The following is a 17,534-nucleotide window of genomic DNA, read 5'->3' on the forward strand; positions in this document are numbered from 1 at the left end:
TTTGACATCTTTCAAATGCCTCTGTAGTCCTAGTTGTTAGCTTTGTTTGAAATATTGCATTAAATGTTCATGTGCTGTATGTCACCACTGGAATCCAAAACCTTTCCTATTCATCTTTCAAGTATTGGGAACATAGTAAGACCAATAGGAAATATAAAAGTGACAGGTTTGATGGGGTTAGTAGTGTGTTAAAAACTTACGAATGTTGGGATTAATAGGCAGCGATTGCTTTGAAATGTCTTTAATGCCTCCAGGCCATCCACTTTCCTCCCTTAGTCTGTAACAGGGAAAGATTTGCACAGGTGCTGTATCCACATGAGCACAAATTAAAGGTGAGTTCTCTGCCTGCTGTTAACATGGAGTTCCCATTCTGATGGAAGTTTGGATAAAGAGATTTTTCCAGTCCCTTGGTCATCATCAGGTCTGGCTCTCTGATTTCTAGATTTTGGACTTTCTTTAGAACTGCATTTTGAAACGGGAAGTCAAAGTGTGCTTTTAAGGGAGCTAAGAGAAATACATCATTTGTACTTCATCACCTTTTAAAACACTATAGAGAGAATCTGTGCTTTCTGTTGAAAATGTGTAAGGGTTCACAAATCAAGAAAGATTGAAGATTTACTTTCTAGGAATTAGATCCTCAGCCACCAGAGCTGAACAGCAAATGGCATGGGCTTTTCTCCAGCGTGGATTTGTTTTCCTTGTTTTGTTTCTTTTCAGCTGGTGTGAAGTTCAGAGTCCTTGAGCAGCAGGATGGAAAACCTCTGCGGCTCCTCATGCAGGTAAGCCACGTGTGCCCTCTGTGATGTTTTCTGCTGTAGACTTTGCCTCAGACTGACCCCAAGGTCCTTCTCTCTTCTGTAGCAGTTCTGAGACTGATTCCACTGAATGGCACCACTTAAAAAAATTCAGCTGTGAAATGCTGAAACAAGGGAAATACGTTGCAAGGACTGGCTGCTGCTTTCTTTTCAATACGCTGCTTGAGTCCTCTCTGTAAAGAAAATGCAGTGTCTTGTATGGTGTGGAATGAAATGTGAAAGATGAGAAATGTGGAGCTCTGTTACTTCTGGAGCTGACTTCATGTCATCACCACCTTGCTTCCTGGCTCCATGCAGCTTCGCCTTAATCATTGCTGAACACTGAGAGAAGCAAAAGAGGACAGGTAAACGGTCCAGAATGAAAGTCAGTTAAGAACTTGTAAAAGGTGTTCCTCTCCAGGTGTGCTGAAAAGCCTGAGCCTGCTCCATGGTGCCAGCTGGATGAGTGTGTGTGTGAGACAAAACGGAGAAGTGCCTGTTGTTATTCTCCTGAGTTGCTCTTGCAAGGTGCACAGAAATAGTTTACCTGTGCTTTTGTAATCTTGCATTTCACAGAATCATAGAATGGTTTGGGTCGGAAGGGACCTTAAAGATCAGCTCATTCCAACCCGCTGCCGAGGGCAGGGACACGTTCCACTAGACCAGGTTTCTCAAAGCCCTGTCCAGCCTGGCCTGAAACACTCCCAGGGATGGGGCATCAACAACTTCTCTAGGATGCTTGTTCCAGTGCCCCACCACCCTCATGGTGAAGAATTTCTTCCTTCTGTTAATCTAAATCTACCCTCTGTCAGTTTAAAGTTATTACCCCTTGTGCTGTCACTACATGCCCATGTAAAAAGTCCCTCTCCAGCTCTCAATTTCCATGCTCTGTCATCAGAAGGAAAGGAATTTTTTTTCCTGAAAAGATATGGTGTGATGCAAGTTCTGCAAAAGTTCTGCAAAGTTCTCGTTATTCTTTCAGGAGTGATTGTGAAATTTCCATTTCCCGGCTTTGCCAGAGAGCTGCCATATCGTACGGGTGCTTTTCTTGCTCTTTGCATCCTAGGAGGAGAGTCTGACAGGAGTGTGTAGAATTTATAAAAGACTTTAGGACGCTGGGGGCGTGCATGGGAAGGAATTAACTGCGGCTTCCCAGTTCTTTTGCTTTTTCCATCACCGGTCCATCCCCAGCCCTTTTTCAGCAAAGAACCAGCACACCAGCTAGCAGCGATTTAAAAGGGAATCCCTTCAACAGATGTCTTCTAGGGCAAGACTAGCATTTCCTAAGCATGGTGCCATCTCAGTTCCTGTGTTTCAGTAGCATAATGGTGTAAGAACCAAAATCTGTCATTCTCTGTGGCCAGAAGACTCCATTAAAAGGAAACCAAACACCAAAGATGAGGCACAGGAGCTGCTGAGCAGAGCATTTGGCATCAGTGTGTTTGTGAGATAGCTTTTCCAGAGGAAAAAGATCATTACTTAAAGAGCAGAGGCAGTGAGTCATATGAATATGATGAATTTTCCTTGGACCACTGCAGAAAGATCCTTCTGCTATCTAGAATATAGCATGTCATCATATCCAGAGGTGGAAGCACTTTAGTGGATGTCTCTCTTGGTCTTCTGTTCAAATAATAATGAGCAGAGAGTCAGTAAATGCACTTTTTTTGCTCTGTTTGTCCTGGTGGAAATGAAAAATGGGCTTGTGTCAGAAATCCTGCTGAATATACCACTTTCTGACAGGTCTTCTGAGAGGACAATCTAAAAAACCTATTCTTGAGCGACATACTAAGATTCTTATTCATGGTACATGATGATGTTCCTTTCTAGAAACTTCACAGTGGCTTTGTCCCATCCCTGTATGGCAGCGCTCTGGAGCCACGCTTGGTGGAAGTAAAGCTGTGTGCACATAACTATGCCTGAAGCAATTTCAGCTGTAGGTGACTGATACATTCACAGCTGTCCTTTGGGGCGCTGGTAGTGGATTAGATATCAATAATGCTGGTTTTGAACATTCACATTTGGTTTGTGGTTCATCCAAGTGATTATTGTTTTATTTTGGAGATAGTGTCACTGGAATGCAAAGTCCAGGCACAGGCAAGCGGAGGGCAGGGGATGATATTTCCATTCCAAATGCTACTTCATTTTCTCCAGGAAGTCTTACATAGTTCAGTATTTTCATTAGTGTTTAAAATCCTTTATTTTGGTATACAAGGAAAAATACTTCTGGCAGTGTGGCTCAGCTGAACCAATAGCCCAGTGAGAAGAAGACATGGTGGATTTGATTCATCTGTGTACCTTCTGCTGGAAGTATCATCATTTGCAGCAAGTGCTTTGAAAAGGGTAAAGCAAAAGATAGAGGGAAAAGTGAACAGCTCCATTATGAAACAAAAAATGTATATTGTATCAGGGTATATTATAGCTTTGGACTACAGAAATTGCATAAAAGGAACTCATATTGCCACTTCCCTAATAAATGGTTGTTTTTGTTTTGAGTGTTTGTTTCCATTTATAATTGGAGAAGCAGCCACAGTTATTGCACTGGGCGTAAAACCATCTCTTTTTTCTCAGTAGGCAAGCATTGCCGCTCAGTATCAGCACTCTGCCTAGGGATGATTTTCAGCCAGAAATGTTGTGTCCAAACCTTCCAGCCCACGTAACTAATAGTGAAAGGAACGTACACTGTGTATCTCCCTTGTGTAGCAGCAGTGCCTATCCTCCCCCAGTATGTTTTCACTTAAAGCATACTGGTTTGCCTACAGCTGAGGAAATGGGCAGAAATAGTTACTCAAGTTTTACTGTTGTTTGTTTTGGGAACAGGTTGCTTTGGGATTATTTTTTTTCTTTTCTTTTTTTTAGCTAACCGTCTATGACAACAATGCAATGAGGTTGGTTACAGTCATGCAGAATGTCCCATAAATGCTGTGGTTGATCCTTGGCCTTTAGGCTGTAGAACATGTTTGAAATATGAGCTGCATGAATTTGGGTTAGACATACCTCAGGTGGTATGAGCTCTTCCAGAGCTGGACCCTTTTTCATGCATCAGATCTTGGCCAGACTGGATCAGTTCTTCGGACTTCACCTGTCTCTCTACCCCAAAATGCTTCACTAGAATGAGATTTTCCAAGGTCTGATCTGTTTCTGTCACCCCTTACCCAGCTAACATGCCCGTGTGCCTCCCCCGTCTTCCAAAAGGCCAAAACAGCAACTTTTTCATCATAATCAGAGGCCACAAACTTTTGTAGGCAGAGACTCCAGACATGGTCATTCTTGGGGTGGTGTTTGAAATAAAATTTTAAAATCATGAACTCAGCCAAGCAGACTTAATTTAAAACAGTGATGAGCAGCCCTGTGTGGCATCGTGTGGTATGTGTCCTGTTCTGCTGGGACTCGATTCCACTGGGTGGATATCAGGTGATATCAGGTTTAGCTTAAAGCATAGCTGAGGGCTTAGCACATTAAAGCAGTAGGCACATAAAAAATCTGGCTTAACAAGCACATTATAGAGGAGCTTAGAGAGTCACAGTGCAGCCCCGACAGAGTATCGCTGTCTGCGGTGGGAGACACACATCCCTCCAGCCACTGCAGCCTCCTAACGCGGCAAGCGGCAGTTCCACACCCCTCTGTAATGAGCATCACTCTCAAATCCTGCTGGTGCTTGTGTCGGCTTCTCTGATGGAAAATTATTCTAATAATACTCCTTGCCAAGCTCAATTTGTGTATGTTTTGGGATGTTTTAGAAGGCTAAACAGCTTTAGCCACCCAGAGGGGGATTCTGATGCTTTGTGGGTAGCAATATTGATGTTTTAACAAAGGCTGGTGTTATGCAAAAGTTGCACTTGCCTTCCACAGCTGCCTGTGTTTCTTACTACAACACATTTTCATTGTTGCTGTTCCTCTTTCTTCTCTTCATAGATCAACCCTCTATCCTATGGCAATGTGGTACAGACATATAGGCTGCCAACCTACAGCTGTTACCCTAGGGATTCCTGGACATCTCTCTGCAAAAAACTGTTCCTTGGAGAGCTAATCTACCCCTGGAAACACAAAGGAGAGAAACAGGACTAAAGACAGCAAAAGAGCTTGAAAGACTTGGTTTGAAAACCGTATTGAAACTTAAAGCTTTCGGACCAAAGGAATCTCAGAGCCAGCAGCTGCTGGACCCCTTGAATTAGATTTTGGTAACATGGAAGGGACTGCAATTTTAAAGGCAAGTATTTTTAAACATTCTTTTTTGACCTTCCCCTTCCCCTACACTGTGTTTGCATAATGTGCTAATAATTATTTTTGAAGCAAAAGGTTAAACCCATCAGTGCCTCATGGAACCAGCATTTAGTCTAATCGAGGCTGTACCTCCCGAGTGGTTTGATGATGTATATATCCTTCCGTGTAAGCTCACAGGGCTGTATTCAGGTGCTTCAAAGCCACAATGCTGAGGTGCATTCTGCCAAAGGATATTTTGGACCATTTATGCTTCAGCCTTCAAGCCAGCAGATCAAAACCAAGATGAAGGATCAACTGGCAGAGTCATACACTGAAAACTGTACAGCGGGATTATCTGGGCTCATAGGATATATATTTTTTCCTTGTGGGTGGGCGTGCATTCACCCCCACTGCAGCACCAGAGGAGGTGTTAAGCGTAGAAGCAGTGGGGCTGAAGGCCAAGAAACACAGACCGCTGTACATTCGTGCCTATATGGTCTCATCTACAATTTTAAAAAGCAAATAGTGTTTTGGGGAGAGCTGAGCCCTGAGCTGACACCAGAACCAAAGTGCAGAGCACACAGCCTCAGACCCCAGACTGCTCAGGTTTACATGAGCAGTAAACCGGGCTCTGCCAAAGCTCAGGACTTCTTTGGTTAGTCGCAGTGTAAGGCGAACACAGCTTTGCTGAGTCCAGCTCTGTCTGGTGTGTCTGCCAGAGCACTGCAGCAGCCCAGCTCATTACCCAGCTTGGCCAGCTCAGGGAAGCGTGTGCTGCACTCCCTTCCAGGGTCAGTGCATCCCCCCCATTTCTCAGGACCCAGGTGAGAGCCTCGTCGTGTGATGCCTCATCTTTTGCACTTTCTGATAATCAAGAAGCTCTTAAAGTTATCTCAGATATGAGGCATTTAAAGCCACTACTTTCCCTGAAACTGTAGACATGTTTCTTTTAGGAGAGTTCTCCTGCTCTGGATACTACCTCCACAGTGCAGCAGTGCTTGGCTTTTTGGTGTCCTGGTCTGATTGTGTGATTTTGATGTGAATCTTCTATTCCCTGTCTTGGTGAAAGTGCCTCTGTGCACAGGAGTGTGATGTCCCACTGGGTACTTTGTTGTTGTGTAGACATTTACATGCAATCGTTACCCAAAAGTAGGCTTTCTTCAGGCCTGGTAGGTCCTCTTGCTCCAGCTGAAACAGGGGCATAGGATCACTGTACCCTGCTGCTGTTTTACACACCCGAAGTGACTGCATTAGCTGGCAGGTGAGAGGGGTGCTGCATCCTGCTCCCTTTTCCTCTGTCTGTTCAAGCAACCAAGTACAGAGGAGGAAGAGGGGGATGAGTTGTCGCTGTGTTGCTCAGCCCTTCTCTGCAGGGCTGCCTGCACATCCCACCGGAAGCAGGAGGAGGCAAGGCAAGGAGCCTCGGCACGGTGCCCTGGGCTTCAGTAGCATTCACTCAGCACTTCCACTGGCAGGATAAGTGTTTCCTATTCCAGCCCCGTGTCTCAGCCAGGTACTTGGAGCTGTCCCTGAAGAGACGGCTCCCCTGCTTTACAATGTCTCTGATATATTTGGTTTGTCTGTAGCTGCTAAAAGCCTCTTGTGGTATAGCCTCTGCCTCTTCAGTCATAGCTTGATCAGGAGAAAATGAAGCTCTGTAGGCAGGTGCTTGGTCCAGCCATTCCTTAGCAGGCAAACACGGGAGCTGCTGAGGTCCTACAGTTTTCTTAAGGTCATTGTGAAGGGAGGTAGCATCATGTGAGCACTGCTACCCAGAGAGGATGTCCTGCTACCTTGTCCAGGGAAGAAGGACACATCAGTGAAGAAAGACAGTGTGGCAAAAGCTCCTCAGCCCTCTCTGCCACCGCAGACTCTGGGTGAGACATCACTGGCTGCAGAACCTGGCGAGATCTTCATTCTTCTTTAACTATCAGTGCTTAAAACTCATGTACAAATACGGTGTTATCTTCTCTTGGAATATCGATGCCCAAGTATTTCTCTCCCCTCTAGATGTGAATAACTCCAGGTTGTGATCCATTTGATAGATGAATGGTCTGGATAATGTTTCTCACTTCAGCTTATGTCAGTCATGGAGAGTCATCCTTACCTGCCACTCAGCAGAGCAAATTTACACTTCCCTCTCATGTTTCCACTAAAGCTACTAAATGATATTCCCCCTGCTTCTTCCCACGCCTGCTTAGTTTGGTTTACTGATTGCTGTGAGAAACTTCATTATTTTTGGTCTTGTGAAAATTATGTTTCTAATATCCTGGGTTTAAAAGCCTTTTTGTGAGATCAGACAGCTCATGATGGTCCTTAATCATGGCTGTCCTTTGGAACAGTGACCTGAAAGCCCCAGAGACAGCACAGAGCCATGAAAAACAGTAAATGTGACCTTCCTCTTGGGAACCTGCCAAAAATGTTAGACGTTCCAGTGTTGGGTCTGTTTATTAGAGGCTGATACTGACTCTGGAGATGGTGAAATATCAAACTGAGAAAAAGCTTTTCCTCAAACCCTGAGTCTCCTGTGACACGGAGGACCTTGAGTAGCCCAGCTGGGAACTGACAGCCCCTTGTGGGTGCAGTTCTCCTGTGTCACGCACAACTGGTGCCTGAGCTGTCTCAGTGTTTCTCATGCTCAGTGTTCTCCTTGCCCGTGATGGTATCTGAGCCTATGAGTTTCTTCTGCTGGATATTTGCCATATTTCTCCTTTTCCTTTCCAACCACTGCGGTGGAATAGTCTTCCCCCACCCTTTTCCGATTCTGCGCAGAGACATTACAACAACTTAGCTGACATCCTGCTCAGGAACATTTGACCTTATGTCATCTCTGTAATTAGAAGTTGGGATCAGCATCATCTTCCACAGCAGCTCAGACTGGCCCAGCACTGGCATTTCCTCAGGGAAGAGACAAGTGGTAAGGTTATGGCTCTAATTTATCCTCAGATTCGTATTATCCACATCAGTCCTTGGATGAGAAGCAGTTAAAGATCTCTGATCTTCTCTGATTCCTACCACACACCCCTTACAGCAGGCAACAAGCAGTCTTTGCCAGCTGTCATGCAAAGACTGTAATCTTGCAGACTTCTTTTAGTACTGCATTTCCCTATTATTATTTCTTCCACCTTATGGTTCCTACTGCTGGCACAACACTCAGTATGCCTCTTTACATAGGCATGTTTTTTGTGAAGGAAAATGCGATTCACTGCACGCAAAACTCCATCCTAGATAGAAATTCTGCCTTTGAGAAGTACTTTCCTTTCCTAACCAGAATAGCATGTGGCAATGCTGAAAGGAAATCTCAGTAATTACACTGTGCTGAAGGCTCTGGTTATGGTTTTGGGAGTTTTTCCTGATCCTGCAGCTGGGCTGTGCTTTGTTCTGCTGACGCATGTGAATATACCATCAGGCCCACAGAAAGAGTGTTGCATGTATGTCTCATCCATATGTTGACTTATACTCTCAAGAGTGTGAGGCAGGAAAATTTCCTGCTTTGTTGTCCTGCAGGTAGTGAGTTTCTTTCCTTCTGCCCTGTGCTGCTTGATCCTGCTGCCATAACGCTATCTTCTTGCTTGACTCAAGCCCTTACTGATTTACTCTTTGTGCTTAGTCGTGCACCATCACAGAATCACAAACTGGTTAAAGTTGGAAGGGGCCTCTCAAGATCACCTGGTTCAACCCCCCTGCTCAAGCAGGGCCACCAAAAGCCTGTTGCCCAGGACCATGTCCAGGTGGCTTTTGAATATCTCAAAGGACAGAGACTCCACCACCTCACCCCAACAACCTATGCCAGTGCTTAGTCACCCTCAATGTAAAACTGTGTTTCCTGATCTTCAGGCAGAACTTGATGTATTTTAGTTCATGCGCATTGCCTCTTGACCTGTTGTTGTGTTACGCTGAGCTAGGAGACACTGTAACTCAAATCTCTTCAGCTAATTTAAAGATTCACAGTCCTGTGTTGTCTGTGTTCCTGAGCAGTCATATTCAGGGACTGATCGGCAGTCGCTTTGCCTTTTGCAGGGGGATCTAAGCCCTCTGCAGTTAGAGGGGGTTGCCTGGTCATTGAGTCAGTTCCCTGCCCTGCTCTTTGCCAGTTTTTCTTGACCTGGTAGCAGAGAGAGTGGAATATGGAGCAGAAACCCATGAGCTGGTAGCCTACAAGTCTGCCTGGCTGGGGGATCTGCCTTTGTGTGGTGCTCTGAGGCTCTGCATGGGAAACCACTGTGAATACCCATGGGATGTGTCTGGATCTCAGCTGATCCATCCACATGATGTGAGGCCACAGGGTTTACCAGCCAGTTCAGGAGCTTTTGGGTTGTATTCCACTGTGCAGGATAAACATGTTCAGAGCAATCCAGACCTGATGTGGGCAGCTGATCTGCCTTCCTGGGTGGGAACAGTGTGCCTGTCACCTCTGCGTCTGGCCCAGCGTTCTGCACCAGGAGCAGAACAGTTGCTTGCTGGAGTCTGTCCCCTTTGGCTCCCAGCTGTCAGCCTCACCTCCGGTCCTTATCCTCAAACCAAGGATGCTCAAACTCCCCATTTATTGTCTCAGCAAGCTGAAAATGAGGAGAGTATGTGTGATTATTAATGCTTCAGGTGACAGAATGTAAACCCTTCATTTCCAAATGGGTGACGAGGCTTAGGAGCAGGTGGAAGTGCTGGGTGTGCTCCTTGTCCAGGAAACACCGGAGCCAGGGCCCTCACTGAGGGTGCAGGGGGGGCTGCACACACAGCTCCTGCCCCTTGTGTCATTTAAACATCTGGCATTGGGGAAATTCACGAGAACTTTACAACTGTTGTAATCAATCCTCCTACTTAAAATGTTTTCAGTTTTTAAATAACGTATTAAAAAAAGACTGCTGAAACAATTGCAGTTTAATTAAAACTCTGTGTGTGTGTGTTTGCATGTGGAGTTTGGTGTGTTGAATAAAAAGCACCAGTTCATTTTCTCCATGCGTTCACATAAACTATGAAGTGCTAAGTGGGAGCATAGTGCTTATGTACTAGCAACACTGTTTTAAAATGTCACCATTGACACCATTCAAAGGTGACTTCCTTCCCACTGCAGCCGTGATGCAAAATGCAGCAGTCCAGTTCACCAGTCCAGGAACAGCCCCTGGCTCAGTGACCAGGCTTGTTTCCTGCTCATCACGCCCCGTTGCTGGGGTCAGAAATGCCTGGCAGAGCCACGGCCACGCTCGCAGGGGCTGTGTCAGCGGGTCCATGCACAGCTGGGACCAGAGGCTCTGCGTGTACCGCCTGCAGGTGCTCGTGTTTGAGAGTTTAGGGAAGGAGATCTTTGTTCTGCTGTCAGGTGTGGATTTTTTGGTTAATTAAACCAAAACCCGGGGCTGGCTGCCCAGTCTGCCCTCCCCAGGCCTGCCCCACAGACCCTGGGGTGCATGCACATCCCACCCCAGCTATAATCTGCACCTGTTTGCTCCCCACACCTGGGTGCTCCCCACCCGGATACCCCGACACCGGCCGCTCCCACGCCCGCCGGGCCCCCCGACTCGCTATCCCATCATGCTCTGCTCCGGCAAGCCCCGCGCGGCCGCCGCCGTTTCCCCGCAAGGCACGCCGGGACTTGTAGTCTGCAGCTGCCCCGCCCGTCCCTCCGCCGGCCCCGTCCCGCAGCCCCACCCCTCGAGAGCCCGGAGAGGCGCGTCGGGGCGGGGCCGACTTTGACGGACGTGTCTCTGAGCCTATGGGAGCGGCGCTACCCGGTGCGGGGTGGGCTCTGTCGCCGCCTCTCCGTCGGCCCGGACGGGCGCTGCGCGGCGGCGCCAGGCGGTGGCTGCGCCCGTGGTGGCGGCTGCGCGGCCCGGCCTGGCCCCAGGTGCCCCGGCCGTGAGGTGGGTGAGTCTGGCGAGTCTGGCGCGGCCCGAAGCGGGGGCCCGGTGGGGCGGGTTTGGACCACGGGGCCTGGCGGGGCGGCGGCGCATTGTGCGGGCGGGCTCGGGGCCTTTGTCAGCGGCGGGGGGCGCTGAGGAGCCGGCGGGGCCGGGCTATTTTCTTCCTCCTCCTCCCGCCGCAGGTCCCCACGCGTCCCTTGGCGGAAGATGCGAGGCGAGGCGGAGGGCCGGCTGTGAGCAGCGGCGGGGGGACAGGCCCGGCGCTGTCCCCGGAGCGGGGCCGGAGCCCCGCCTCAGGCCGGCGAGCGGCGGAGGATGCGGATCGGGCCTCCTCGCCGATGAGAGGGAGGATGGGAACCCAGGGCAGCCCGGTGAAGAGCTACGATTACCTCCTCAAGTTCCTGCTGGTGGGGGACAGCGACGTGGGGAAGGGAGAGATCCTGGAGAGCCTGCAGGACGGGGCCTCCGAGTCCCCCTACGCCTACAGCAACGGTAAGGGGGGCGGGGGCCGGAGCCGTCCCGCAGCCTTGTAGGGGGAGCCGGGCCGGGCTGGGCCGCAGCTCCGGCATCTCTGCGAGAGGGACCGTGCGAGGGGTCACTGCCCGTGGGGAGGGGCGTCTTGTGGTTTGTTTGTTTGTTTGTTTGTTTGTTTTAAAAATTAGCGTTATTATTAACTGGAAGCGTGGTGTGGTTTATTAGGGGTTGTGCTGCTGGCAGCAGAAAGGCCACGGCTGTTGCTTAAAATCGTAAGGATCTGCAGGAAGATTTGGCCAGAGAGGCAGCGGAGGGGTTGGTGCCTGATGTAATTCCTGGATGTGCGAGTCCCGCAGTGCAGCTGGACCCTTCCCAGAGAGAGCTCTGCCTCGGCACCCTGCTCAAAACCCAACTGATTGCCCATGGCCAGGACTGGGCTGTACCCAGAGGAAGCAGAGTCTGTAACAAAAGAACAGGAGCCTTATTTCCAGGCCAGATCTGCTTACTCTTGGTAGCTGGCTACCGTGAGCGCTGCTTGGTTGGTCCGCCTCCTGCAAACATCGAGGTTTCTAATGGAGCCCATGACAGACCATTAACTACAGTGTCACAAGACCATAATTAAGAGCCAAGGAGTGGCGCTGTGTTATTTCCTGCATCCCCTCGCCGCAGTTAAAGTGTAACACGGCCTGGCAGGGTGCAGGTCCTGGGGTGGTTTTCAATTTGTCATCCTTCCCTGCAGCCTCTGTGCAAAATAATGTCCCCAAGGGCTCGACAGAAGCGATCCCATTCAGACTCTGTATCATCACTGCAGCCAGCCCCAGGGCTGGGGCAGGTGGTGCTTAGTTCTGCCTGTAAGCAGGATTCAGAGGGAATCGGTGCTTCTCCATGCTCTCCATTGAAGCTGGCTGAATTTAGAGCGTAAAGGAGCGGCATGTCTCAGCTCCTGACTGCACGCTCTGTCCTCAGAGCTACTACCAGCTTTGTGGGAGCTGATGCAAGCGCTCACCTGCTCCACAGAGATTTGCAGGGAGGCGGTGACTCAGAAGTTGGGCTGCTTGTGAAATGAGAGCAACAAATTCTGGAACCAGAAGGTTATGGTATCATGTATCTTCTTGAGTGTCTGGCTAAGCTGGTGCGGTTTGCCTTCAAGGAGATACTTCACGCTTTTAAGCTTCCCTGAAGAGAGTTTGTCTCTCTGAAGAACTTGCCTCATCTGGGAGCTGCTTCTTGGGCTTAGTGTTTACTAAGCTGAAAGGGATGAAGAGCGTAACGAGGTTGTTGTTTTAAGTGAAGTGTTAAAGTTGGAATTGTCTTCTGATATAGGTGGTTTTGACTGTTGTTTTGATGCAGGAGTAATAAGTACAATTGCTAAGTGAGTGTATGATGGGTTCTTCTGTATATACATAAAACACCAAGAACATTGACTTTCGCTATCACTATAAAAACTTTGTCTCTGTACCCACTATTTCATTACAGCCAAATACCACCTTTCTTTTTTCTAGGAAAAGAAATCTCAGTGAATTAGTATTTTCAGAACCTTCTGTCATCTTCTGTAGACAGTCAAACCCACTCCTAATTAGGGAATTAGGTCAAATACTGTTTTTTCACAGTAATACATGCTCTGATAGTCTGCTTCTGTGAAGTTACGCACCTTTTAGATAATCAGATGGAGTAGCTTTGAAATACGAGTGAATTTGATACTGCTAATATTCCAGATAGCCTCAGCAATCAAATTCCCTCTGTCCCTGGCACAGTTGGGATGTGCATAGTGGCAGGGCACGCTTCTCCGTCAGCATGCTTTCACTCTGCCCTGACAACCATCCCTTGACACGAAAGCACTTGGGTTTTGTGAACAGCTAGAGCCTCCTTTTTGACACGTACCTAATGCTATCCCAAAACTGCAATGGTGGAATGTTATGTAGTGGCTCTGTTTGTAAATCTTTTACGTGTGTGTCATCCTCCTTCTCATCCCTTCCCAGATCCCACATCCCCATGTTTGAAACAAGTATTGTGTCTTTCACAGCTAGCTTGATCTGTCCAGAAAACAGAGCTTGTGTTACCGGCGTGAAATGGAGTATGCTTTAGGTTGATCTTGTGGTTGGGATGTCTCATGTCAAGCTCAGATTCCCGACCTCCTGTGTGGAGGGCTAAAGCCGTGGTGCCCATGCCCTCTGTCTCATTGAGGTCTGCTGCTCTTAGTGTGTTGGCCAATTGTAGCTGTTTTGACACAGGTTTTTTAAATGTTTTGAGTGTTTGTAACTTAATTGGACTTCTGCTTTTTCTTCACCAGCCACAGAAGACCCTGAATTAAGCCATCTTACTAGTATTCTGGCAAAAATGTGGGCTTTTGGGAGGGCATTGTGGTTCTTTCTTCTGAGTTTCTAGTGTTGTCCTTCTTCCCAGCTTTCACCTAATCCACTCCCCGAACCTGCAGTGATGGAGTGAGGGTGTCAATCTCAAAAGCCCCGCCACCACCCTTAAAAGCCAGAGGACCTCACCCAGGAACCAAAAATCCTTCCTTTCCCTCAAATGCCCTCTCCTCCGAGCACTTGCTCCTTCTCCCAGGGTACAGGAGAGAGCTACTCTCGCCCTGTGCTGTGAGCCACAGTGTTACAGCTGACTTGAAGCAAAACTGTGTGCTGTATTCATGGATATGAGTCAACTACACAGACCATTTGTCACTTTGGTACTTAAATTGCCTGCTTGGGATCTGTCCTTATCTTTCCTCAAATACTGAAGCAGGACAGAAATGGTCACAGCGTGGTTTTGGACAATGAGATGTGGTGGAGCTGCGTGTGAAAGAAGGGGCGGTGTATGTGTCCTGCTAAAGGAGGACAGGGCTCTTCCTCACTTGAAGTACCTGTGGCTTTGTCGCTACTGTGTCATACATCCACTCTCAAATGTCTAATTATTCATGTGCTTGTGCTGAAATGATCTTACCCAGCTGGTTTGTTGGCTTGCTTGAGAAGCCAGTGCCAGGTGAGTCAGGGGAGGACTCCTTGCACGGAAGCATTCGGCATGCGCGGGTGCCACCGCTGCTGTATGACACAGTCCCCATGTGCACCAGAAATAGGGCTGGGGCTGATCTCACCACACAGACGTGGATGTGATGTGCTCCATCCTCACGTGATGGAGGGCTTTTTCTGCGGCAGCCTTCCCCCTCACCTGCTGCTATTCCCATAGGAAAGGAGAAATGTGTGTTAGGGAAAGAGCAGAATGTGTTTCTGAGCAGATGGCTTTGACTGGAAGGGGGATGGAATTTTATTTTTTTCCCTGTCCTCAGCTTGTATTAAGAAAGAGATGAGAAGGAAGCCTTATGTCTGCACTCTGATCTCCTTTCAAGGAGCATGTGAAAGCTGAAGGCAAAGTGTTGCCTTGCCACATGGTTGGTGCAGTGACTGGCCCAATGCAGTGAGCCCTGGTGACTTGTTTCCACCCCATCCCTTAGCTGGGACTTAGCGCCTTAATTCAGGCATCATCCTTTGATTCTCTGTTACCCCACTGCTATCCAAAGACCCAAGGAAATGTTAGGAAAAAGGCAACTTAAGTGCTCAATTGAAATAGCTACCAGCAAGTTTTATGGTTCATATAAAAACTGAATCTTTCCCAAGAGTTCTTCCCCTGTAGCAGGAGTGGAAGGAGTCCAGCCTTTGGGCAGGGGGATTGAGCCTGCCACGGCTTGGTGTTGGTGCAAGAAGCAAGGTCTGGGGCAGCAGCTTCGTGCCCTTTCCCTGGCCTGGAGGGCAGGGAGAGGCCACGTTAAAGGAGAGCGGCTGAAGATGCTGCTCAGCTCTGGGAGGTGCTCAGACCCTCCCAGTCGGTGCCTGGGGACCTCGCTGCTGTGAGATTACCAGGTTGGTTATGTGAGTGACTCACATCTTTGAATGTCTTTTCCCTCTGGTTGTTTCTGTGCAACTGTCTAAATTTGAAGGTCCCTAAGCTGTCCCTTTCAAGTCTTTCTCTGCAGCAATTACTTTCTTTGCATGTCTTATTGTACCCCCTTCTCAAAAGGGCACTCTGACTCCTCAGTCACCAACGTGCATCCAGAAATGTCACCTGGAAAACTGCTCTGTTTTGCTTCATAGCAGTCTTCAAGTTAGTTACTTGCCAACCAGGAGATCATCTGTAGCACAACCAGTGGCTCAGGGGTGAAGTAACAGTGATGTGCTGTCTTGTCACCCTTGCTACCACAGAGCGTGTGCGCGGGGATGTTTCTCTATCCTTCTGCTCCTTGCCTGTTGAGATGCCAAGACTGATCGGGGAGGTGGTTTCATCCACAGCCTGTGTTTGCTGCCGTGTTTGGCTGGAGGTCCTGCCGAGCTGCTACAGAGTTTGCCATTGCTGGTTCATTTTTTCCCAAGCTGTAACAAAGCATGCAACCAAGCAGTTTTGTGTTAAACTTCTGCAGCTTCAGTAAGGACAGAACCTCTTTAAATACCTGATGGCATCTAACCTTCATTTCTTGAGCTTACAAGAAACAGTTCCATGTGTACCCGTGTGTGATAAAACCTCAGGAACAGCACCACTGATACAGTGGCACCTTCAGGGCATAGACGCTGGAGCTACAGATGTTGAGCACAGCCTTGAGATTGCAGCTGAGTGCTCACCCTGGCGTTGCTGCAGCGTGTCAGGGCTCTCTTTGTCACCAGTGGGAGGGAAACATTGATCCTGGTGCTGTTTCTCTGCTGCCTCCTCCTCCTCTCCAGGCCACGTGCCGCCGAGTGCGTTCCTGCTGTCTGCGGAGCAGCGTTGTCCCTATCAGTGGGAGACAGGAGCCATCCAGCTGGGCCGGCCTGCAGTTTCAGATGCTCCACAGCAGTGGAAACTGCTGTTTATTTTTCTGGCATGACTGTATTAATTGGAATAATGTTTTATTTTGAGGTTTTAGCGCTCTGATGTGAGGAGGATTGAGAGCAGCAGTTCTAATTGCAGCCTTACCATCGCATCCCTGTAGTGCCTGCAGAATTGATCTGCGGGGAGTGCTTCAGCTGGACCGCACTGGTCGTGCTGCTGGAAATCTCTTTCGATGGTTTCCAGAGCGGAGAGTGGTTGTTGCAGCAATTCCCTGTGTCTGCCAGCACTTGCATCAATGTCCTTCAGGGATGTTCGCTTCCCTGTCATCGGGGACGCAAAACTGATCTCATCAGAGCAGGCTTTGGCTGAGAAACAACTCCAGCAGCCCTTATTTCTCCATTGTTAACTACTCCTTTGTGTGAATAATATTTCCAAATGTACAGTGTCGAACCTCAGTCTCTGTGTGAAGTGGCACTAACTAGTTGTGGCTTAAACTTCAAGCAAAACAAAACCCAAAACAAAGCAAACAAACAAAAAAAAACCCATCAAAACAAAAAACAAACCCCAGACTGGGTGCCTAGCAGGTTTTGATGTCTTCTGAAGTCAGGATTAAGGGTGCACAGCACCATAGGAGGGTTATTTCAGGAGGGTTGTGGTTTTGTTGTGCTTCTTACAAAGTGGGGGAGTTATTCTGCAAAATTCACAATGGCACTGGGAAGTTCTCACCACCTCTAAGCCCCTGTTTTAAAGCTTTACTTTTACATAGCTGTTAATATGTTTCTGAGGCCTAGGTTCACAAAGGTGATATGAACTAAGCAGCATAAATCTGAAATGAGTGGAATGTTCTTTTAATAACTGGGATTAAAAGTTTCTCTGTATTTTTTTATTTTTAAAAAGCGAGTAGTTTTGCTCTGTCGGGATCCTGTGATGGCATTGTCCACTTCTCTTGGGTGCAGGGTTTTTTTGTTCAGTTGTTTCCGTATATAAGCCGCATAGGAAAGCCCATGGAAAATGTCTCCTCCTCCTCCACCCTGTCTCCATCAGCTTTTGTTTCCAGCTGTTCCCTGACATGTTTTCCTCCAGCCCCCCTCTTTCAGAACAGCAGAGCATCTTTCCCTTGCAGGCGCAAATAGCTACACTACAAGCTTAGGTTTTACAACCTCTTTTTCTTTCCCTTTGCCCCTCACCTTCCTCTAGCAGCCCAGGCTCCACACAGATCGAGCAGTGATACAGAAGCATTATGTCATACTGGTTTCTATTTGATTGCAGGCAGAGGAGAAGGAAGGAAGCAAGCTCCGATGTGAAAATCTTCAGCCCTGTTTTGCTAAACGTTTTGCTGTGAGTTGGGACTCACCTGAAAGAAAATTTTCCTGGGACGTAGGGGATTGTGGGTTAGGGCTAGGGTCCCCGTCAA

General features: G+C 48.2%; 2 protein-coding genes across 4 annotated transcripts in view; both read left to right on the forward strand.

Moving 5' to 3' along the window:
* PIGQ (phosphatidylinositol glycan anchor biosynthesis class Q) overlaps positions 1 to 9,882 on the forward strand; it is a 36,257-nt gene extending 26,375 nt beyond the window's left edge. For 2 of the 3 annotated variants that reach the window (XM_065850885.2, XM_065850886.2), the window contains exons 10-11: positions 718 to 779; positions 4,707 to 9,882. In XM_065850885.2, coding sequence (XP_065706957.2) covers positions 718 to 779; positions 4,707 to 4,859 — 215 coding nt within the window. In that variant the 3' untranslated portion in view covers positions 4,860 to 9,882. Of the gene's footprint in view, positions 1 to 717; positions 780 to 861; positions 1,160 to 4,706 lie in introns of all 3 variants that reach the window. The other variant, XR_011741429.1, reaches the window with a different exon arrangement.
* Positions 9,883 to 10,752: 870 nt separating this feature from the next.
* RAB40C (RAB40C, member RAS oncogene family) overlaps positions 10,753 to 17,534 on the forward strand; it is a 33,718-nt gene continuing 26,936 nt past the window's right edge. Inside the window, exons 1-2 of the mRNA XM_065850834.2 lie at positions 10,753 to 10,852; positions 11,035 to 11,344. Coding sequence (XP_065706906.1) covers positions 11,191 to 11,344 — 154 coding nt within the window. The 5' untranslated portion in view covers positions 10,753 to 10,852; positions 11,035 to 11,190. The remainder of the gene's footprint in view (positions 10,853 to 11,034; positions 11,345 to 17,534) is intronic.

Source organism: Patagioenas fasciata, chromosome 15 (assembly GCF_037038585.1).
Source record: "Patagioenas fasciata isolate bPatFas1 chromosome 15, bPatFas1.hap1, whole genome shotgun sequence".
In the NCBI taxonomy this organism is placed as follows: domain Eukaryota; kingdom Metazoa; phylum Chordata; class Aves; order Columbiformes; family Columbidae; genus Patagioenas; species Patagioenas fasciata.